This window comes from Notothenia rossii (genome assembly GCF_949606895.1).
Source record: "Notothenia rossii genome assembly, chromosome: 7".
NCBI classification, from domain to species: Eukaryota; Metazoa; Chordata; class Actinopteri; order Perciformes; family Nototheniidae; genus Notothenia; species Notothenia rossii.
The window spans coordinates 70,712,717-70,736,102 of NC_136905.1; the positions used below are offsets into that span (position 1 = coordinate 70,712,717).

The 23,386-nt window shown below is 39.7% G+C and overlaps 1 protein-coding gene across 1 annotated transcript in view; it reads left to right on the top strand.

Moving 5' to 3' along the window:
• The first annotated feature begins 3,650 nt into the window (after window positions 1-3,650).
• mboat2a (membrane bound O-acyltransferase domain containing 2a) overlaps window positions 3,651-23,386 on the top strand; it is a 40,863-nt gene continuing 21,127 nt past the window's right edge. The window contains exon 1 of the mRNA XM_079640639.1: window positions 3,651-3,898. Coding sequence (XP_079496765.1) covers window positions 3,815-3,898 — 84 coding nt within the window. The 5' untranslated portion in view covers window positions 3,651-3,814. The remainder of the gene's footprint in view (window positions 3,899-23,386) is intronic.

The following is a 23,386-nucleotide window of genomic DNA, read 5'->3' on the forward strand; positions in this document are numbered from 1 at the left end:
CTGGGATTTGTGGTGGGTAAGAGCATATTGATTGGGTAACACGGTTTATTGATTGAAAAATATGGCCTTGTTCTTGAGCAACATCTCCCTTTGGTTTTACTGCTGGATTATGTTTGAGTGATGATGATAATGTGGTCCCAGAGAAACCCCAATGGGATCGCAGAAGCATTCAAACTAAGCTTTCTGTTTCTGCAGGCATTGCTAAGCCAATATGGAAAGAAGTAAAGGAGAAAAACTGCAGGAGTCATAAGATGATTTTTAGAGACGAAGGTATTGTTGAGGTAAATAAACAACTTTATGGACTTTCTATTTCGTGAAGCCTCGTCCTCGACTTTGGTCTGACCTCCAAACACAAAGACACTTCCTGTCTGCTCTGTAAAGAGGAGCGCTGAATGTCCCAGGGGAAAAAAGACTGAGTGCAAAACATGAACTATTGACTATATAAGGAGCTTATGGACTTTGTCACCACAACACAGATCAGCCATACAGCTCAGCTAATAAACAAATGTGAGTCACATCATGATGGGGAGGGTTTTGGGAGAAGATAAAGGAAAGGGAAATGCAAAGTGAACACATAGTATACACACGTGAGTTGCCTGGCCTTCATTATGAATCAGTGGGGGCCTTCAGTACTCATTTACTCATTCACATGCGGCTACAGCCTTTTAAATAGGTTAGCAGAGGCTTTTGTCTCACCCTGCTCTTTCTCACCGTCTCTTTTCTCTCCTCTAGAGTATCAGTCTGTGAGAGAGGAAGCGGGGAAGGGGATGGGGTTGCCATGGCGATGCCAACTTAACGAACTGTGTCTCTCTCTGTGATTGTGGGTATAATTGGATATCGTTGAGGAAGAACAAAAAGGCAGTTGAGTGGAGTGACGTGAATGCAATAAAGCTCTGTCCCTGTCATTTACTTAATGTCATAATCTGTGTCTCTGTGTGTAGGAATAAATGATTAATGGTGATTATATAAGAGCTGTACATGAAGTGCATAGTGAGTGTTTCAGAGTAGTGATGTAGTCCACTGAGGAAGAGAGTAAGCATAAATAAATTACCTTCAATAATAAAAGCACTTATGTCATTCAGTCTGAAAGGCTTTGAAATAAAAGATGAATTTCTTTATTGACAATTAATTAATGTTCAGAGATAACGTTGTTATACTAAGTGTTTGTGTGTTTTCTGCTCTCTTTGTTTATGTGGCCTACAGTGTGTTCTTGCTCAGCTAGCTTTTCTTTAACATGGGATTGGATCCTTTTGCAGTCAATATGTACAGTCTCCAAAAACCCTGAGATACACCACTGATTGATGAATAATTGAATACGCCCATCCCTCTGAGGCAGGCAGAACAATATATACACACACAACATGTGCTGAGTCATTCTTCACCGCATACAGTCACATTAACTTGGTTCATTAAAATGTATTGGTTCACCTAGAAATGCAGAAGGTTTTGACACCAAGACAAGAAGTGCAGTTCAAGCTGTGTTGGAGATTCACACCAACTGGTTCTATTACCACAGTGACTGAAAGCACAAACAGGAAACAAAAAGAGGTGAGTGAATGCTGCAAAGCACAGACTGTTGATGAGAAAACATAAGCCTCATTAACAAGGACATTATTAGGAAGCACATCCACTTTATTTTGAAATAAAAAATATGAATTATCATGCATAGGCGGATGAGTTTCCATAGTGTTTTCCTGGTTTGTGAGATTTAGGGCACTTATAGTAGGGCAACACATTGGTTAGAGTTTTTGTATTAGACATGTAAGTTATTAACACTTGATATACAATTTGCTTCATAAGTAATAACAACAAGTACAACAGATATACATAGAACAATGCCATGTTGTGTGTTTATTACTCTAACCAACTCTAATCCATCTACATTCATATCTCTCTATAAAGAGATTTTGCTGATGATAAGCATTCACCAACAAAAACTAAGTGAAGGCACGCTGTTAACATTCCTGTTTTAGGTTGCAGTCAGATGAGTTATCATTGGTGTTTGAGTGCTGCCCTCTATTGGCTACTGTGTGCAAACTTCCTAAAAAAACAAACATGCAAAACTAGATGACAGTAAAGACATTTTACATTTGAAGTATGATCATTACTTCAGAGGAATAATGCAGGTTTTATGGTTAAACATGTCATTGTTGTCTAAGTTTAAACCCACAAATGTTACGTTTGAAGAACTTTGAATATGGTACAAAATCTTTCTTCACATGTCCTTAATAATGAATGCTTATGAAAATATTTCTCAAACAAGTTTTTGGGGAAACTTCAATTTATGTATATCCTAAATTGTATTTAAGTAGAATCTGAGAACAATTTTGCAAACCACTAGGTGGTGCAAATAGACAATGACAAATAAAAGGCTGCTGCAAGTTGAACTTCCCTATGGTATTGCATAACTATTCAACCAAAGGCTAACTGATTGATCACAATAGTTTTATTCCCATTGTCAAAATCTAATTCTCAATTTTTCCTGTTTTTGCTACAACTTCATTTTTATATCTTGCCTATTTCCACATTATATTCTTACTGCAACGTAAAGTCAATTAAACAACATCAACAATTTAAAAAAGTGCCTTAAGGGACATTAAACAATTTTAGGATGCAGGGAAATAAATATTATACAGGGATACGTAAAAGCCTGACCTATATTCTTGTATTTATATTTATTTTTCTGTTTTACAAGCACAGTAAAACTAAAAACATAATTAACATTTTAAATTGAATTGGGAATATGAACTGTACCATCGACAACAAATACACATTTAATATGTTACGCTCCTGGTGTTAATTCTATTTATTTTATGCAAATAAAAATCCCAGTGCAGAAAGTGCAGATGCAGGCCTTTGAACAACAATCACTGGCCTCTTTGTAGTCATTTCCACCAATGCCCCCTTACATCACCTTTTTCCTTCATGTGTGGAATGCTATAAATGTGGAGGGGAGGGCAGTGACCGCATGCATTGTGTTCAGTTCAAATCCAATTTGCTTTGAAGACTGTACATCAAGACCCCCTCTCCTTGGCAAAATAGGATTGGCTGATGGATTTCCCCTTCTCCCTACTATAGGAGGAAATAGATGGTTAACGGAGGGCTGGGCCTGGGCCCCCATCTCTCCACCCACATTTTCACCATTTTTTATTTCTGCCAAAGAGTCTCATATCAAGATAGTAATCGTCCCAATCCATCACACTAGTATGCATTGTTTCCTTCGTGGGTGGCATTTCAATATGTGTAAAGATTCGACGAGAAGGCAGAGGAAGTAAGATGAAGGCTGAATTTATCAGTTCATGAAGGAAACATAGACATTATATAAAGAGTGTAAAAAAGAGTGCAATTGTTGATTTTTGACACAGCTACCACGCATGCTCACAACGAGAACGTCCGTAACGTTTTTTAAGACGCATTTTAAACGATTATTTGTTTTCCTTTTTGTTATTAGAGTAGGCCACTAACACATGAAATCCCATAAGATAGGTTAACAACAAATATATGTGCTACAGCGATAGAATAAGGCCAAATGGGAGACATTATCGCCGACACCTAGCTGGAATTACAACGTCCTGTGTTCCTTTGACGTAAGGGTTGAGGAGAAAGTGGTCAAGCAGTAGATATCAATCTTGTTGCAGTTACGTACTCTTTGTTGGATGTTAGCCGTGGATGACAACCGTCCAGCCCGTCGCAACAACAGCAGCAGCAGCAGCGGCGGCGGCGAGGCAGCAGCGTATTTATCATCGCAGCAGCCGAGGGGAGTGAAGTGAACTGGAGGAAGGAGAGAGAAAGGATTTACGGAAACCGACCAAGCATGGCTACCCAAACGACAGTATCATGCACTGGATCCACTCTGTTGCAGCCAATCAGCGAAATTATCAATCTCCCCGTTGACCAGGTATGTCTTTGGATGGAGAAAATATCATTACATGAGCCGTCTGAATGAAGGATACATTTCAAACAGCAAATTCTTCGTAGTTAGCTAGCATTACTGACTAACGTTAGCACGGGCTGATCATGCGCAGCGTTATTCTTCTCAACACGTTATCTTTCCCTCTTAACATTGCGGATTCACTGAACGCGAGTGCACAAAATCACTGTCGGTGTTTCACTATCACCATCAGCTAGCCCCCTGACAGGCTACACCACAGCTAATGCCTTTTGTCTTTTCCCATCGATGCCCAGAGCCTAACCCAGTGGTTCTCAAACAGGGGTCCAAACCCCCCCGAGAGCCTTTGATCTGCCTGCCGTCAGATCACTACCATAATCTGGATTAGTTTGTTAAATTTCACCCATTTTGAAGTTAGCCCTATAATGGTCTGTATGTAGGCCGCAATGAACAATCTGCTATATTGAATCGTTTTTTTTTTTCATTTTTAGAAAACAAAAAGCACATTTTATTTCATGTAAAATGGTTTCCAAATATGATGGTTGAGAATCTGTAGTTGCTGATGCAATAAGAAGATGGATTTGGTATGATACTCATATGGTTAATCAGTGGTCATTCAGTTTACATCCACCTGAAGGAGGAAACACTGTTTGGAGCAAGCCATGCAGCTCATATGTTATTATGAGGCAAAGCCTGTATTCAAGAAGTCCATTTAGTAATTACAGTTTGAGTAGTTTATTTCAAACATGTGGCTAGGTTTATACATTACTTTGCCAGTCATCATTGCTCATCTCTGAGAAAGCGCACCACACCTTCACTGTCAGGCTTTTCACATTCTGAAAAATGGGTTGTGGATAACCACTGTCATTGAGATAAGTCTAGAATGATGAGATACAATATGCTCGTGGAAGATCTCTTAAATGCAATCCATTGCAAATATGGGTGCATCTTTTTGCACTCCATATTCATGCACACATTCACATTCACAGTTTCAACACCTACACCATTGTACAGGCGTATGCAAAGTACATATCATAGCCTGATTTCAAAGTTCGCCAGAGCCTTTATTGATGTGTGGAAGCATCCAATCATGTTAGTATGGATCCATTTATATTAGACAGGCTTCTTTGGGAAGAAAAAAGATGTGAAGTTCTACAATGGTTTGTGTGAGGAGAGGTACCCCCTGTTTACTACAGTGGTTTCCAGGACAGTGGTTTCCTCCAATTACATTGGAAGCTTCAGCTTTTTTTTATATGGTGGAGTCTTAAATATCCTTCTGAGTTATTGCCTTGATGCCTACTGTGCTAGCCACATAGTATTGTTTTATGTAAGAATCAGGTAATGTTCTCATGTACTGAAAGTACATTGTGATCTGGAATGATATGTTCCAGTTAAGGGTGAAAACCAGGTTATTCACTTTTGTCCCCATATTACCAACATCAGTTTGTGTAACCTTTCTTGTACATTGCCACATTGTTTATTTTTCTAACAAATGGACTTTCTCTTTTCATTATACGAAAATGAAAACAAAAAGTATGTGCACCAGCCGCAAAATCACTCGTTCTTATCGTTAATCTTTCCTTACATGCAAGCCTCATGACTCACTCTTCCTCTCCCACTGGGCCTCAGCAAAGCCTTGTTCTAAGCACCACGGATTATAAAGGTGTGTTTGGTGGGATGTGTGTATTCTCAGCTGTGGTAGTAAAAGATTGCTCATTTGAAATCATATAAAAAAAATGGGATGCGACGATATTATAAGAAATGCTCACAATTTTGAATTGAATAATGCCAATTCAATTTGGGCTCATGTGAACTTGGCACGGACACCAGCAGCATCTTAACGCCATGTCTTGCCTTGTTGACAAAACAATACATGTGCTTGGCTGGCTTTCATCTCTTCATCGTACCTGCATATGCAGACTGGAATGTCTGTCCACCCTGAAGTGCTCCAGGCAGTGATAGCAATGCTGCTCAGTAAGAACTCGCTGCTCAAAGAGATCTGTTCGGAATCATAAATACATTGTTTGACCTTGAAAGGAGTTCCAATGCATTCATTACTATGCCTCTCTATTAAGTGGAACAATAAGAAAAGCATATATCAATTTTGAATCTCATAGTCCTCCACTGTGCATCTTTTTTAATAATAATTAAGTATTACATTGATTTCAATGATTATAACATGGCAGTTTGTAAATGATTGTTAGAAACCTTATCAGAGATACTCTCTAAAAGGAAAGACAACCAACGCTTTATTAGATGAACTTGTGTTTTCAGATTCTGCATTTATAGCATTTCCCTTTCTAACTCAACATAATAGCATTTAACAGCCTCATCATCTGGCTACCTCATAGTTCTACATTGTTACAGTTTAATTATGAGCTACATTGCTAATTCCACTCCTTGGCTTGACCGTGGAGCCACACTTTCTCAATCTTCAACAATAGTTTTTGACCCTTTTTTTTTAACCAGGCCTATGTCTCAGTGACAGTTTTTCATGCCCTTTCCCTCAGTGCCATACCACTGCAGTCAGAGGAAGTTGACATATAGCCAGGAAATTACCTAAAATGCACCCACTGTGTTTAGCTTTTTTCAATTTAAGTATTCATAGTTGCTTTCTGAGTTTCTCTTTTGGCTCTGCTCAGTTTTTTATCTTTATTTGAATAATACTGGCTGAGTTAGAGATAATGTTACACATGATACTGATAAACATTGGCCCCTTTGCTTTGTTGGACAGGTATCACCCTTGTGTGACAGTGTTGTGTCTGCCAACTGGATGCCCTACAGTGCCAGGGCCGCTGTCAACACCATCAATACAAATCAATACGGCCGCTCAGATACAGTACGATCTGTGTGGCCCACAGACATTGACACTCATTTTGATGAAGCTGCTACAGTGTGGCACCTCACTACTGTGTGTTGTGAAGACTCTGTGTGTCCCCTGGGAGAGAGAGGCCTGTGCACTGGCCTGTGTCAGAGCTATAATAGGGGCTGTGAAATTTGAACTGACATTCTGCTTCTCACTCTCTCTTCTCCTCTCCCTTTCTTTCTCTCTCTACCAAACAATGCTTGTCCCCTCTCAGTAACATGCTGTTGCTGTTTTGATTAAGTCCTCATGCATTTGTGTACTCCTCTAAAACCTCTATGCTCAGGCACTCTGGCTCAAGAGTTCTGGTATGGAAAATATGGCTTTTAATAACACCTCCTGATCCCAGGCTGTGCGCACCCCAGATTTGGTTGGTTTATATCTGCTAGTCAAGTGCTGCTCTTAGTTTGGAAGACACTGATATTGTTTTGCTACTGTTGTTATCTCTCTGGAAGTACAACATTTAAAAATGGTATCCCTTATGCAATCATATTATCCTATACAGTTTTGCTATTTGACATTTAAACATAGGTATAAGAAAAACATCAATAGGGAAATAGCAAAATAATATTTTAAGAAAAAGAGAAACAAATATACTAACAAATTGGAATCATAGCAAATTGAATAACTAAACATACTCATATATATATTTCTGTTAGGGGTTAAAAGACACGTTTAGTTATTTTCAGATCACCACATATCGTTTTTTTATGCTCTTTTTTTCAACAGCACATGCTTGGTATTGATCCATCTCAGCCCCTTTAGGATTTAGCATAGCATTAATACACATTCAAACAATTAAGCAGAGTAGCCTGGCAGATTAGTTAGCAGCAGTTAGGGGCAGCTTGAGACTGAATCAGGCCCAAAGTATTGGGTGGAACATTTGCTGTCAATGATGCATGTTAATATCACACCAGTATGAGCCTGACATCATCTGTGCAGTGCCGCAAGCCAGGTTCCATTTCAGATCTTTGCCTATTTCCTAACAATAATGCTTTTAACAGGCCAATAAGGCTCATTGTTGAGTTTCAGACTTAAAGTGGACCTATCATGCTATATTTGAATAATATAGTGTAGGACCATACCTATATAAGGCATATTTATACTTTTTATTTTTCAAAATACCAAACAGATCATGCATTTTAGCCATTCCTCATTTTGCTCAATTTAACACTGACTTTGCATGGGCTGATTCTGTGAGAACAGCACCATCTACAGGCCTGGCATATGTACTACAGCGTCTCCAGCGCTTTCGAACGGCAATGTCCGTGGCTGTCTCCTCCTGATTGGTGGAGTTGGCCCAATAGCCGTAGTGCCACTTCTGTGACGTCACAGAAGTGTTCATATCTGGATCAGTCTGTATCAGATCCGTTGCAGCCCCTTTTTAAGAGATTTGGGTATGGAGGAAAATAGAGAGGGTTTTGTTTTCTGACACTTGGTGAGTTCCCTGGAACACCGGGGACACATATTCATGTATAAAAGACGTACAAAAGTGCATTTTTCCTGAAAGGTCACCTTTAATTATTTGAAACCAGTTGACTCATGCAGCCTCATGTCTAGTCCTGAAATATTGTGTTATTCATGACCCTCTGAAACACAAGACCTCATTCCAGAAACCTGGGTAGTTACAGTTCAAATTGATCCCAAAAGACATTTAGCAATTAGTTTATTATTGATCTTTAAATGTTTTCTCTGAGAAAGGACATTTGTCACTCTGTAGGTTATAGCATCAGCTGTTATTCCCTTCCACAGCTGCAGCTGTTTCAATATGCAGCATCTGGGCTCCTGATGAATCCTTCCATTGGCTTTTTCACACATACACAATGGACCTTAACAACTGGCTGTTTGAATGTGGGAGCTCCTCATTGTCTTTGAGTGACTGATACACGCCCTTCTATATTGTCTATTGAGATGGTACACTGGATGTCTTGTTTACTGTACTGCACGCTCTCGGTAAAGGTGGTTTGAGTCTTTCTAATTGCATCGCAGTATGGAAAAGTGTGCTTTCACTAATGTGTGCGCTAGACAATCTACAACCAATAAGCTAACCATAATACTTTTTACCTTAACACCTGTTTCTTCAACATATTTTTGGTAAATATTAACTTTTTGGATCAGTCAATGTTTTTTTACTTTCAACAATTTCAACAATGACCTTGTGTCAGCTGATTATTGTCGACAGGAGTGTTGTGGTACTGTAGTGTAATGTGTTTATGTCCAGTGGCTGATACATTGCTTTACTTGTTTTCCATGATTAAATTACAAAATAAAGATTATATTTATTGCAGCTTTGCTATTTTATATCAAAACCGCATCACCTCTATTGAGGAATATGCAGTCAGACATTGTTGCTTCTATATACCAACAATGTCTTCAAGGCACTAGCTGGCGGTGATACCGTGTGTCCTCCTGTGGTCACAAAAGGCTGTTTATGTGACATATTAGCTCTCAGTTTGTCACAGTCAACGGCTACATCTTTTATCACGATAACAAGCCCCCTTTTGTTGCTGCTGTTACATTTTTGCCAGGCTATTGTACTGTAGGCCTCGGAGCCCACACAGTGCAGAGGGTTTGACTCCCAGCTTTCCTTTTATCCACTGACGATTCCCTGCTATCAGCGACACACGTCTCACACTGTAACATACCAAATGGGTCAGTTAAAACAAGTTGAACTGAAGTAGAAAAAACATGTATGGCCAAAATCGCCCTTACTGTAAAGATCAGGATGCTTAAAGGTCCCCTATTATACTGTTTTTCATCAATATATTATAGGTCTCAGATATATATATACAAAACATGTCTCTGAAGTGTTTGGCTCGAAATACCAAACAGATCGTGCATTGTAGCATCCCATAAACCCCTCTGTTTCAAAAGTCTGTTACTTTAGATGAAAATAAGGTGCCACGCCCCTCTGAGAGATATTTGGCAAAAAATAACACAATGGTGCTCTAGGAGGAGATTCAGCTGATAAGGTGGGGGGGAGGGGGGTGCTGATTGGCTAATGGTCACAAAAGCCAAAACATCGTTATGACATCATAAAGAGGCCAAAATCTGATCAGCTCATTTTCAGACCGGTTTTTTCTCTTGACACAGGGGGGACACATTTATGTATAAAAGACAGGAAAAAGTGGATTTTGCACAATAGGTGACCTCTTGTTCTTTTTAAAGCAATTGTATCCCATTTGTGCTAATGTTAACCATTCCTTTAATGTGTGGATGTGTTAACAGTAGTGGTACGGATTTATGGTGCTTTGCCTGAAGAATCCCAACTTGTCTTCCCTTTAAGGTCCCCTGCTGCTAGCTGAGTCCCCAGAGCCCCTGGCTTGGGACCGCTGGTCTTACTTCCAAGCCCTCAGGTCTCATCAGAGTTCCTCTACCTCCCAATTGTCTTTAATTGTCCCTCTCTTGGGAGTCATATACCTCCAATTGATTTCTTTCCCCTCAGCCCTCTCTAATGGAGTGCTCCTGGCTGCTGCCATTTTTATGGTACACAATCAACACAAGCGTGTGTGATTCCTCCTGGGGAATATGAAAAGACTTGGCTATGTTGTTAACATTACTGGGTGGTAGACAAGAGCAAAACAGAAATGGTTACTAACAGGCAGACCTTTCATAAAGGTGGCTTTGACTTTATGATCATGTGTTTAATGAGGCTTGACTGTGTGGCATTTAATCCACAGAAAGAGACAAATTGAGCGTGGAAGAAGAGTCAGTGTCACTGTCAGAATCATCAACATGTTTATCCAGCACAAAGAGCTTACGTAATCATTTTTTGGGATAAAGATACATTTTCCTAATGAAATGATTATGGTTCATCATTACACAATATTACAGTAGATGTTTGCTTGAATTACCCCTTCTTATCTTTTTTAATATTTTATTTACAAAGCTGTATTTTATTGTCCATAATGTTTATATTTCATAAAGACTGCATTATATTGTGATAATGTAACAAGGGGATGGATTGCAATTGTTATCAAACTAATTATAGGAAAACCTTAATAGTATAAGAAATGTCCATAAGCATTCAAAAAAAGAGTAAAAAAAGTCTACTTTCCTATGCAATCAGAAAAGGGGGATCTGTATTTGATCATACTCACTGTAACATCCATCATAGCTCTTCCAAATCTTTGTTTGTATAGTAAATATTCATCACAATTGGATAGCAAATATCCCAATAATTGTCTAAATGTTGTCACACCCCTATGCCTAGTCTGGAGCTTTAGCTTTAGCTGTTATTGTTATATCAAATGTCAATATACATTTTTAAGGAGTTTTTTTTTCTCCTGGAACCAAAACTGGAAGCTCTGCTTTCCTCTCGACACACAGCACGTCCTTGTTATGGGTGCGGCTTCATTTCCTGCAAGCAGTAAAAGCAGTCATGGTATTGCAAAGCTATTATACTAAAAGCCTCAATAACATGTCAAAGGAGGCCTGGGTTAAGTTATTAGGGTTAAGTTATTTGCATTATGTAAAACAATATTGGTTTCTCTATCTCCTGCATTGCTTCGATCAAACTAAACATATAGGGTGGCTGCCATACTATAGATAATCTGTCTCTGTCAGTCTTCCTCTCTCTCTCAAGTGCTCTGCGTTTGCCTCGAAAGTGATGTCCACATGACTCAGCTTACTCACTCATTGGTACTGTTGGTAATGGTGTTGTGTTATGAGGGTGGATTTGGTTTCTGTGCTAAAAAATGCCTGCCCTCTTAGTCGGCTTATAATACCAGTTTAATGTTTGCATGGAATGTCACATAGTCTGCACAAAGAATTTTTTTTTCAGGGAAACATTTTAGTGGTATGAAATTACAAGCCGAGCAACATCTGATGTTGTAGATGAAGGCTTACAAGCAAGCCCAGCCTTGAAGATTTGCCTCTTGATATGATCTGGCTATCCCAGTTCATAGGTGTGTAGTTCACTTTGATAGCAGTTAAGCATTTTTAAATGAAATTTGTTAGCTTTTATGTTCAATTTCATGCCAGCCAGCTGTCTATCAATTCCCTGCAAAGCTCTTATGTGAAACAGCTGTTTCTTTTCTGGTGTGTTCACTGTGCTTGGTCGGGGGTCCAATAGGATGAAAGAGATGCATCCAATATAATTGAGAGCACATACATATTTAGTAATGTTACTTTGCACCATACTTGTCAACCCTCCCGGTTTTCGCGGGAGATTCCCGATTTCATTGCCCTCTCCCGGTTTCCTCCCGGGGTCAGATTTCTCCCGATTTGTGACAAAATCAGATTTACTCAGGAATGTTTCCACTCAGACTTTAATACAGTTAAACCATTGCTTGGTTTCCATGGTAACACGTCTCTTTAGTAGCGCACGCAACTCAAAGTCTGAGAGGGTGAGGCAGATAGTCACAGAAAACAGAACAAGAATCGACAACTCCACCCTCTGCTCACTCCTTTCCTGTAAAATACAGGTCCAGCCCACACATATGCTCCATCAAGAGGACGGTGCTACAGGCCGCAAGTCATTGCACTTAGAACTACAATAAGCATGTTAATGTTAATCTAACAGCTCCGGTGATCCACTAGCACCCCCCCCCATTTTGCATTTTTAAATGCTCCCGATTTCTGAGGTCTCAAGGTCGGCAAGTATGCTTTGCACTGTCACTTGTAATTCCATTGAGGTAAGTCGGTAAAGGCTGATTCACCTTAACGGGAACAGATACGCTCTGACACAGTAACCAAGCCCCTGTCACCTTAATTCTCAGTGGCACTACGCTCCAATACATAATCAATCTATTATTGATCATCCATTACTACAAGTTGCACTGTCATCTGAAAAGTTCAACCGCTAAACGCGGAATTGATTCACAATGTTTAGTCCTCAGGGCCTTCTGCCATCGATTCCCTTGAACCTGGTCACCTGTGCCACTAAAGTATAATCCATACTTAAAGGGGGATATCATTCAATTGAATGTTTTACGTAGATTCTCTATATATATTCATTTTGAGATCTTTAAAAGTAGGCTGTACAAACATCATATATGAGAAATGTTTGTTTCAAGCCGTTTACAGTATACATCCAATCTGTGCAGGCCTGCTACTTCAGTACTTCTGAGTTCTGCTGCTATTTTAGATATCGAAAGTGAATTCAATAAAGTAACGACTCGCTAAAGTTGTCTCAGTATTACTAAGTCACGCGTTCTCTCTTGCAAGGTGTGAAATAGCAAGAGATTCAAAACGTATCGTACATGAATGAACAAACAAATGCATCTTGTAAAACTATACTGTATGTCGTTAACTTCTTCTCCCTGCTGTAAATCCCACTAATAAAATGGGATACGGCTTCAGAGGAAACACCTTCCAGTGGCTTTTAGGGAAGTTGATGCGGTCAGTCTTCTTGACATATCCGAGCGGTGCCATATAAGAAAAACCACAGGACATTCACCCAGCCAGCAAATGGCTTAACATGCTTATGTAACAATAGCATTTCAAGCCTTTTGTAACATTACATCAAATCCTTTCTTTAGTGCTGTGCTCAGTTCTGATACTTGAGCGTTATTCTAAGGTTTTAAGTACAGGATTCTGAGTGTACACTTTATACGGTGTCGTTATAAAGCCTGCACGCTTTACTTGAGATCAACACTTACCATTGTGTACTTGACTGCAGATTCTTGCAAGAGTGTGAAGTCAGTTGTAAAGATGTGGTGTTTAAAAGTTGTCTCTACACTCTTAGCACACCATTGAGTCATTTTGCATATTCTGTGCTGTATCATAGCAACTGACTGCTTTCTCTTTTCATCGAGGTTGTGTTTGCCAATGCTGGGAATATTCTCAGTTTCTTCTCTTGAATCAATGCCATTTCCCCTCGAAACACACGCTATTGTTACAAAGTCACTGATTTAAACGGAGCTAATGAGCAGATAAAACACCTTTAGTGACACTCTGGTAATGCTGACCTTTAGTTAGAAGAATGAGTGCTTTCAGCGGGAAGTGGCATGTTTGTAGTTAAAGGACTTGATGTTGTTTTTTCATGTTGTTTTTTCATGTGTCTCATGACTTGCAAGTTTTCTCTAAAAGGTACAAACCGGTACTAATATGCTGTTTTAAGCTGCAAAAAAGGCAGCTCTGCTAAATCCATCAAGCTCCTCTGGATGGAATTGAATAAACTATAATAATTCCCATGGGGGCTTTGTATTCATTAAATGATGCTTTATATATTTTTGAGATCTTGCCTCTATGATTAGACCACAAAATCACAAGCATGGAGCCCGCTAGAGACCGGACAAATTGTTCTGTGAGGATTGATTTCTGTTCTTACGTAAGAAGTTGAAAGTGGCAGTTTGGCTTATTCCCCCTACCATTCTTCAACCAATCCATTATTCCTGGCCAAGCATGCAGCAGTGGCCCAGTCATTTTGCCCTTACTTATGAATCTGAGTCGCACCATATAACTTATTGTTTTTGTTTACTGGTGTTTCTTCTGGTCTATTGTTTGTGAGCACAGAACACATTTAAACCTTTTGGTCTCAAAATGTAAAACATATTCCCAAACCAGCTTCCCACTAATGTTAAACACGGAGAACAACAATAATAAAGACTACTCTAGTCTCTCTTCTAAACTAGAAAAACATGGCTTAATCATTAGCTCATTTTCCACCTAGATATACAATCATCAACTTCATGCAGCATGTTGGGATCTATTATTTGTGGCTTGTTAACCCTCTGCTTGGATTTCTTTCTTTTATATAACCTGTTGAATAACAGCACAAAAGTATTGGTAAGGAAAGACATGGGCAGTTGGTAGTTTTCTAATATACAGTATACTGATCTAGCTGGGCACAGTTCCAGGATACACGAGAACTGCAGCCTTCAGTATCCAGTGACCCTATTTCACACTTTCATAGACGTATTCTGTTATTCTTTTTCACGGATGTCTGAAACCCAAGAAAACACAAGCTGTATCCACTGGCAAATCTGGATTGGCTCCAAATCTCCTAAGAATTATTGAAAAAGTATCTATTTTTCTGTGTAAATCTGTTCAAGTAAGACATATTATAAATCAAATGGCTGTACCGCTGGCAGTTGTTTGCGAAGAGTTATGTGCATATCAACGGAAGCTATGAAATAATGCTCCGTGCTTATATTTGTATGCCTTCACATTATTCAGCACTGGGGAGGAGACGTTTGGAATAAAAACATCTCCGAGAAGACATAATCAATCAGCAGGTATTCAATCAATGTATTTGTTTGTCTGCTGCGAAATGCCTTGTCATTGCTAACCACACTGCATCTTTCCTTTTGGACAAAGTGTAGGCTATTTCTAAAAAATATTATTCTCTGCTTGTCTGTCTCTGTAATGATGCCTTTAAATACTGTGTGTAGCTGCCAGGTGTTTGCTCTGAGTTGAACAAATCAGAAAGGCTAGCTCTGCACAGCTTCTTCTACACAGAATATTGGCTTATTATGATGAAAATGTTCTTTATGCTTGGGTACATAAAGCCAAGGTCACAGCAGTGTTAACAACATTGACATTTCTTACCAAAAGCAGCCCTGTGGTCTTTGCTTGAGTATGTTGCACGTGTTTGAAGAAAGAAGACAGACACATATTGTGAGTGTGGTTCTGGCCCAGTGCTGCTGGCTACCTTGTGGGGAATGGCTGATTGTTTGGCTATTAATAGCCTGCCTGGCCGTAGAGCCAGACTGGGGTCTGTGGATCAGCTCAGAAAGGAGGGTGCCACACTGCAGGCTTTACCACTCAGAGTGTGTGTGTTGTGTATTAGTGCATTCCTTTGAGCTGCCTTATCTGTGTGCCACTTCCCCATGATTTCAGGCATCAACACAACCTGTGTGTGTGTGTGTGTGTGTGTGTGTGTGTGTGTGTGTGTGTGTGTGTGTGTGTGTGTGTGTGTGTGTGTGTGTGTGTGTGTGTGTGTGTGTGTGTGTGTGTGTGTGTGTGTGTGTGTGTGTGTGTGTGTGTGTGTGTGTGTGTGTGTGTGTGTGTGTGTGTGTGTGTGTGTGTGTGTGTGTGTGTGTGTGTGTGTGTGTGTGTGTGTGTGTGTGTGTGTGTGTGCCATATACAGCCACTTTTTGAGTAGAATACAGACCTTGACACGAGTTGAGATTAACTTCAAGACTTCTACTGCCTCCCTCCCCCGACTTTCGCAGCAGCGCCTTGAATCTGCATGAGTCATTGTGGACCACAGCTGATGGAAATGAAATGAGACTGTGCAGAGCAGGACTGAAGCGTCACATGGCCTGTGCCTGGGGAGTGGGAGGGGAAGGAGAGGTAGTGACTTAATGACATGGAAAAAAGGGCTTTCTGCTAATGACCGTCTACATTTATCTCCCACTTTGGGCAGACACACACAAACAGATGCAGCCAGGCACACATGCACAGACAGGCTTCCACCAGTTGCCTGTGAGTAAGGCTTGGATGAGGAGCCACATACTGCTCTATGCAAAAAGGAACAGATTTTTTCTCCGGGTGCTAAACATGCAGGCACAGTGAGAAGAAGGGAAGTATTATACAGTGGGGCAACAAACTATTTAGTCATCCACCAATTGCGCAAGTTCTCCCACTTAAAAAGATGAGAGGCCTGTAATTTTCATCTGAGGTATACCTCAACTATGAGAGACAAAATGAGAAGAAAAAATCCCGAAAATCACATTTTCTGATTTTTAAAGACTTTATTTGCAAATTATGGTGGAAAATAAGTATTTGGTCAATAACAAAAGTTCATCTCAATACTTTGTTATATACCCTTTGTTGGCAATGACAGAGGTCAAACGTTTTCTGTAAGTCTTCACAAGGTTTTCACACACTGTTGCTGGTATTTTGGCCCATTCCTCCATGCAGATCTCCTCTAGAGCAGTGATGTTTTGGGGCTGTCGCTGGGCAACACGGACTTTCAACTCCCTCCAAAGATTTTCTATGGGGTTGAGATCTGGAGACTGGCTAGGCCACTCCAGGACCTTGAAATGCTTCTTATGAAGCCACTCCTTCGTTGCCCGGGTGGTGTGTTTGGGATCATTGTCATTCTGAAAGACCTAGCCATGTTTCATCTTCAATGCCCTTGCTGATGGAAGGAGGTTGTCACTCAAAATCTCACAATACATGGCCCGATTCATTCTTTCCTTTACACGGATCAGTCGTCCTGGTCCCTTTGCAGAAAAACAGCCCCAAAGCATGATGTTTCCACCCCCATGTTTCACAGTAGGTATGGTGTTCTTTGGATGCAACTCAGCATTCTTTCTCCTCCAAATACGTCTAGTTGAGTTTTTACCAAAAAGTTATATTTTGGTTTCATCTGACCACATGACATTCTCCCAATCCTCTTCTGGATCATCTAAATGCTCTCTAGCAAACTTCAGACGGGCCTGGACATGTACTGGCTTAAGCAGGGGGACACGTCTGGCACTGCAGGATTTGAGTCCCTGGCGGCGTAGTGTGTTACTGATGGTAGCCTTTGTTACTTTGGTCCCAGCTCTCTGCAGGTCATTGGCTAGGTCCCCCCGTGTGGTTCTGGGATTTTTGCTCACCGTTCTTGTGATCATTTTGACCCCACGGGGTGAGATCTTGCGTGGAGCCCCAGATCGAGGGAGATTATCAGTGGTCTTGTATGTCTTCCATTTTCTAATAATTGCTCTCACAGTTGATTTCTTCAAACCAAGCTGCTTACCTATTGCAGATTCAGTCTTCCCAGCCTGGTGCAGGTCTACAATTTTGTTTCTGGTGTCCTTTGACAGCTCTTTGGTCTTGGCCATAGTGGAGTTTGGAGTGTGACTGTTTGAGGTTGTGGACAGGTGTCTTTTATACTGATAACGAGTTCAAACAGGTGCCATTAATACAGTTAACAAGTGGAGGACAGAGGAGGCTCTTAAAGAAGAAGTTACAGGTCTGTGAGAGCCAGATATCTTGTTTGTTTGTAGGTGACCAAATACTTATTTTACCGAGGAATTTACCAATTAATTCATTACAAATCCTACAATGGGATTTCCTGGATTCTTTCCCCCCATTCTGTCTCTCATAGTTGAAGTGTACCTAGGATGAAAATTACAGGCCTCTCATCTTTTTAAGTGGGAGAACTTGCACAATTGGTGGCTGACTAAATACTTTTTTGCCCCACTGTATATGTAAAAGAATCATACCTAATCCTGTGGTTGTATGGGTGTGTTCCTATGAAGGTGTCCATTACCTCTCCCATGGGAAAGTGTTCAGACAGAGAACAGGTCAGACAAGCCGGTTTTACTGAGATATTTATCTGTCTTAGCGTCCCATGGGATTCTGATGCACAGAATGTTCTCACTCCCTATGATCATACACAGACAACTAAAGGTTAGAAAGTGTCATGCATGTTAGTCTGATTAGATGAGGATCCTCTGGTTTGTATGACATGACCCCTTTCAGACGATTGGATATCTATTTGAGTTGTCTTTATAGGCCTTACATAGAGTTCCACATGAATGATGCAAAACGTTGATAAGCACGTTGAGTTTTAGCCACACAAGCAGCATGGTTTTTTGTATTGCAGTGTCAGTCTGTGGGCCATTCACTTGGACTTCCATTATGTTCCAGACTTAAAAATTACTTCAATATTGGAGGGATCGTCATAAAATAGCCCCTGACTTTTGATTGAGGGCCACCAGAAAATCAGAGGTCCCAGTAAACAAACATATAGTAAAATATCCATTTGCTAGATTGACGGAATTGTCATTCTATCCAGATGAGATATCATAGTGACTTTACCTTAAGAGCCACCATCTGGTTGACAATTTTGTTTGTGAATGAAATATTGTGACAACTATTGGATGGTTTGCATTAGGGATGGGAACGATTAATCGAATATTCGAAATTATTCAGGCATTCGAATTAGGGCTGCAACAAACGACTAATTTGATAATCGATTAATCTATCGATTAATGAAACGATTAATCGACTATTCTGACTATTATGCCTTGCACAATTTCTCAAACGCTCTTATTTAGCCATCAACTTTTAGATTTAGCTTGCGGTTGTTTTAGGCAAGTGGAAAATAACAATGAAGACAATAAAGATGAATACTTGATTCAAAAATACATATATTATTACATTAACTAAAGAAATTGCAAACAAAATTAACATTGCTTTTTAATTAAATTAAATAAGTAATATTTCACATCAAAAGAAACAACAATGTTTTAGCAAATCGTATTAAATAATGTGATGACAGAAATGTAAACAGAATATCTGAAACTTTAACAAAATAAATAACTCAGTTACCTCTAATCATTAACCCATTTTTGTATAATTTTGTTAACTCCGTAGAGACAGTCAAACCCGGTGCATTCCTCCGTCTGGATGTGGTGCACTTTTGATAAATGTTTAGACAAATTGCTCGTGTTACCGCCCTTACAGTACATGCTAAACTCTTATTGCACTAGTGGCAACGAGCCTCGTTCACCTCAAGACATTTAACCACACCTTGGAGCGCTTAGTTCTCTCCGCCATCCCCGCCGTGTGTGTGTTGCATGCATGTAACAGCTGCGTGTGTGTAAACTGCCCCGCCCCCTCGCACACAGACGGGGGGGAGAGAGAGATCTCTGGTCTGGATTGGAAAGATCGAAAATACATCATAGACGCATTTTTTTGTCTTTTTGCATGTTAGAAACGAGTTGGCGACACTAAGACTGCGATATAATGTTTATGTAGCAATAATACATATTACATATATTTTTTTAAATGTCTCACTCTCCAGTACCGATAAAAAGACCAATAACGTTGGAGTTTAACGACGCGTAAAACACACGTGATGACGTCACCAACGAATCGACGACTGAATTAGTTGGCAACTAATTTGGTCATCGATTTTAATCGATTAAGTCGATTAGTTGTTGCACCCCTAATTCGAATATGAGTTATGAATATTTGTTATTGTCATTTTTTTTTTTGGGAGGGGTGCCTAAGTTGATTACATATTATCAAATGGAATAATTCAATGTATACGACAGTGCCATAGATAAATGTGTTATGTCTAAAGGTGTGTTTTGCTCCGCTCACCGGTCCCTCACAGCGGGCAGAGCTGCAGGTGCTGATCTCTCTCTCTCGTGTCCGGTTATACTTCACTCGCGTTTATGTCCAAATCCATCAGAAAACCAAGTTATGTTTTAAGCATGAAAGCTGTAGGCCTATAGCTGTCAACTGTTCAAACTGTGATCACCAGTTCAATAAATGTGACAAATTCGACTTGGTTTCTATACTTATTTGAACATGTATCTATTTATTTTTCAAAATTCGAAATTTTTCTTTTAATTTTTTTTGTACCAATTTTTTTCATAGGATATGTACATTTTGGTTAATCGTTTAATCGTTTTTTTGGGGGTCGAATCAATCAATCAATCAATCAATGTTTATTTATATAGCTCAATATCACAAATGTTACATTTGTCTCAGTGGACTTCACAGTTTGTACAGAATATCAGTATGACAATACGACACCCTCTGTCCTTAGACCCTCACATCGTACAAGGAAAAACTTCCAGAGAAAACCCACAGTTTAAAGGGAAAAATGGGAGAAACCTCAGGGAGAGCAACAGAGGAGGGATCCCTCTCCCAGGACGGACAGACGTGCAATAGATGCCGTGTGTAAATTGAAAAGATAATACATTTGCAACATAGGTAGTCCAAATGTTTGGAAATGCATGTGTGTATAATAGGAAGATGAATCCACGAGTATATCCATCCAGGACTTATGATCCAGGACCACAGCCACGACTCAAGATCCAGGACTCGCAATCCATGACACAGGACCGCAGGATCATCCATGACTCCGGATCCCGGCGTATATTGACACCAAAAAGAAAGAAATTTGGGGAAGCTGGGTTAATCGGAACATGAGAGTACACAGGTATAGACAGAGAGAAGGAAGAAGTTAGATGTCCCCCGACAAACTAAGCCTATATCAGCAAAACTAGGGGCTGAATCTAATCAGCCCTAACTATAAGCTTTATCAAAAAGGAAGGTCTTAAGCGCACTCTTAAAAACGGATAGGGTGTCTGCCGTCCGAACACAAACTGGAAGCTGATTCCACAAAAGTGGAGCTTGATAAGAAAAGGCTCTGGCTCCCATTGTACTTTTAGAGACTCTAGGAACAACCAACAACCCTGCATTCTTGGAACGCAATGCCCTAGTAGGACAATAGGGTATAATGAATTCTTTAAGGTAAGATGGCGCTTGCCCATTAAGGGCTTTGTAGACGAGAAGAAGAATTTTAAATTCTATCCTGTGTTCTATAGGGAGCCAGTGTAAGACAGCCAGAACAGGAGTAATGTGGTCCCTTTTCCTAACTCTGGTTAGTACACGAGCTGCAGCATTTTGAATCAGCTGAAGCGACTTGACTGACTTCTTGGTACACCCTTATAATAAGGAGTTACAATAATCCAGCCTTGAAGTAACAAATGCATGGACTAGTTTCTCTGCATCGTTTTGAGGCAAGATATGCCTGATTTTTGCAATGTTACGTAGATGGAAGTAGGCGGTCCTTGAAATTGATTTTATGCGGGTGTTAAAGGATAAATCCTGATCAAATATAACACTAAGATTCCTTACAGTCTCACTGGAGCCCAAATTAATGCCATCCATAGTTAATATATCTTTAGATAATTTGTTTCGTAGATTCTTCGGGCCAAGTACAATAACTTCAGTTTTGGTCGTGTTTAACATCAAAACATTTAAGGTCATCCACGTTTTTAAGTCCTTGAGGCAGTCTTGAATTTTATCTAGATGATTAATTTCATCAGGCTTGATTGATAAATATAGTTGAGTATCATCCGCATAACAATGAAAGTTTACAGAATGATTCCTTATAATATTGCCTAACGGAAGCATAGGTGAACAAAATAGGTCCAAGCACTGAGCCCTGTGGCACTCCATGGCTAACTTTGGTTTGCATGGAAGATTCATCGTTGACACGTACAAACTGAGAGCGTTCAGATAGATAGGACCTAAACCAGCCTAAAGCAGTTCCCTGTATGCCAACTAAGTGCTCTAGTCTTTGCAATAGGATATCATGGTCGATAGTATCAAATGCAGCACTAAGATCGAGCAAGACAAGAATAGAGACAAGTCCCTTGTCAGAAGCTATTAGAATGTCATTTGTGACTTTAACCAGAGCTGTCTCTGTGCTATGTTGTGTTCTAAAGCCAGACTGAAAATCTTCAAATAAATCATAGTTTTTTAAGTAATCACACAGCTGTTTTGCGACTGCTTTCTCAAGAATTTTTGAGAGGAACGGAAGATTAGAAATAGGTCTATAGTTGGCTAAAACCTCTGGATCGAGGTTGTGCTTTTTAAGAAGCGGTTTTATCACTGCTACTTTGAATGATTGTGGAACATAGCCTGACAATAAAGACATATTCATAATATTTAATAAAGAAGTGCTAATTAATGGAAAAACTTCTTTTAACAGCTTAGTTGGAATCGGGTCTAAGATACACGTTGATGGTTTAGAAGAGAGAATCATTGAATTTAATTGTTCAAGGTTTATGGCTGAAAAGCATTCTAGTTTACTATCTAGTGTAATATTAGAACTTAAGTTTCCGGGAGCTGTTGATAACACTATACTGGTCAAAGGCAAGAGGTCATTGATTTTGTTTCTAAGAGTAACAATTTTATCGTTAAAAAAGCACATAAAATCATTACTACTGAGTGCTATGGGAATAGAAGGCTCAGTCGAGCTGTGGCTCTCTGTCAGCCTGGCTACAGTGCTGAAAAGAAATCTTGCATTATTCTTATTCTCATCTATTAATGAAGAGTAGTATGCTGCTCTCGCTTTACGCAGTGCTTTCTTATATTCATTGAGTGTAATATGCCAAATTAAACGAGATTCTTCAAGTTTAGTGGAACGCCATATCCTTTCAAGTTGTCTCGACTTTTGCTTTATTTTGCGGGTTTCGGCATTATGCCATGGAGCTAATCTATGTTGTTTTATTTTCTTCTTTTTCAAAGGAGCAACAGAGTCTAATTTTATTCGCAGCGCATCTGTAGCACTATCAACAACATGATCAATTTGGGGTGGTGTACATTTTGTATAAGTTTCCTCCCCTACATGCAGACATGCTATCGAGTTAAGTATTGGTGGAATCTCTTCCTTAAATTTGGCTATAGCACTAACAGATAGGTTTCTGCTGCAGGAGCTTTTGGCTAATGCTTTGTAGTCTAGTAACAGTACTTCAAAAGTGACTAAGAAATAGTCGGATAAAGCAGGATTATGCGGTTCGACTAGTAGTTGCTCAATTTCAATACCATAAGTCAGAACAAGGTCAAGAGTGTGATTATAGCAGTGGGTTGGTTTATTTAATCTTCGAATCTTCGAATATACATTTGTTTTCAAATTCCCATCCCTAGTTTGCAGTACTATCTGCTACACATATATTGCAATGTGTTTCATTAAATTATCATTTAGCATCATAATATAGTCTGACATCAGCCTGAGTTGTACTGCACTGATCTGTGTTTATTGCTAATTCGCAAATGTTAGCATTCTAATAAACAAAAGCTGGCATGCTGATACTGTAAACTGTACTTAACTTTAAGACAGTGAACATGGTGAACATTAAACCTGCTGAGCACGCGTGTTAGCATTACCACTGTGAGCAGGGTTGTGCGTTATGATGCTGATGTTAGCATTTAGCTCAAAGCACAGC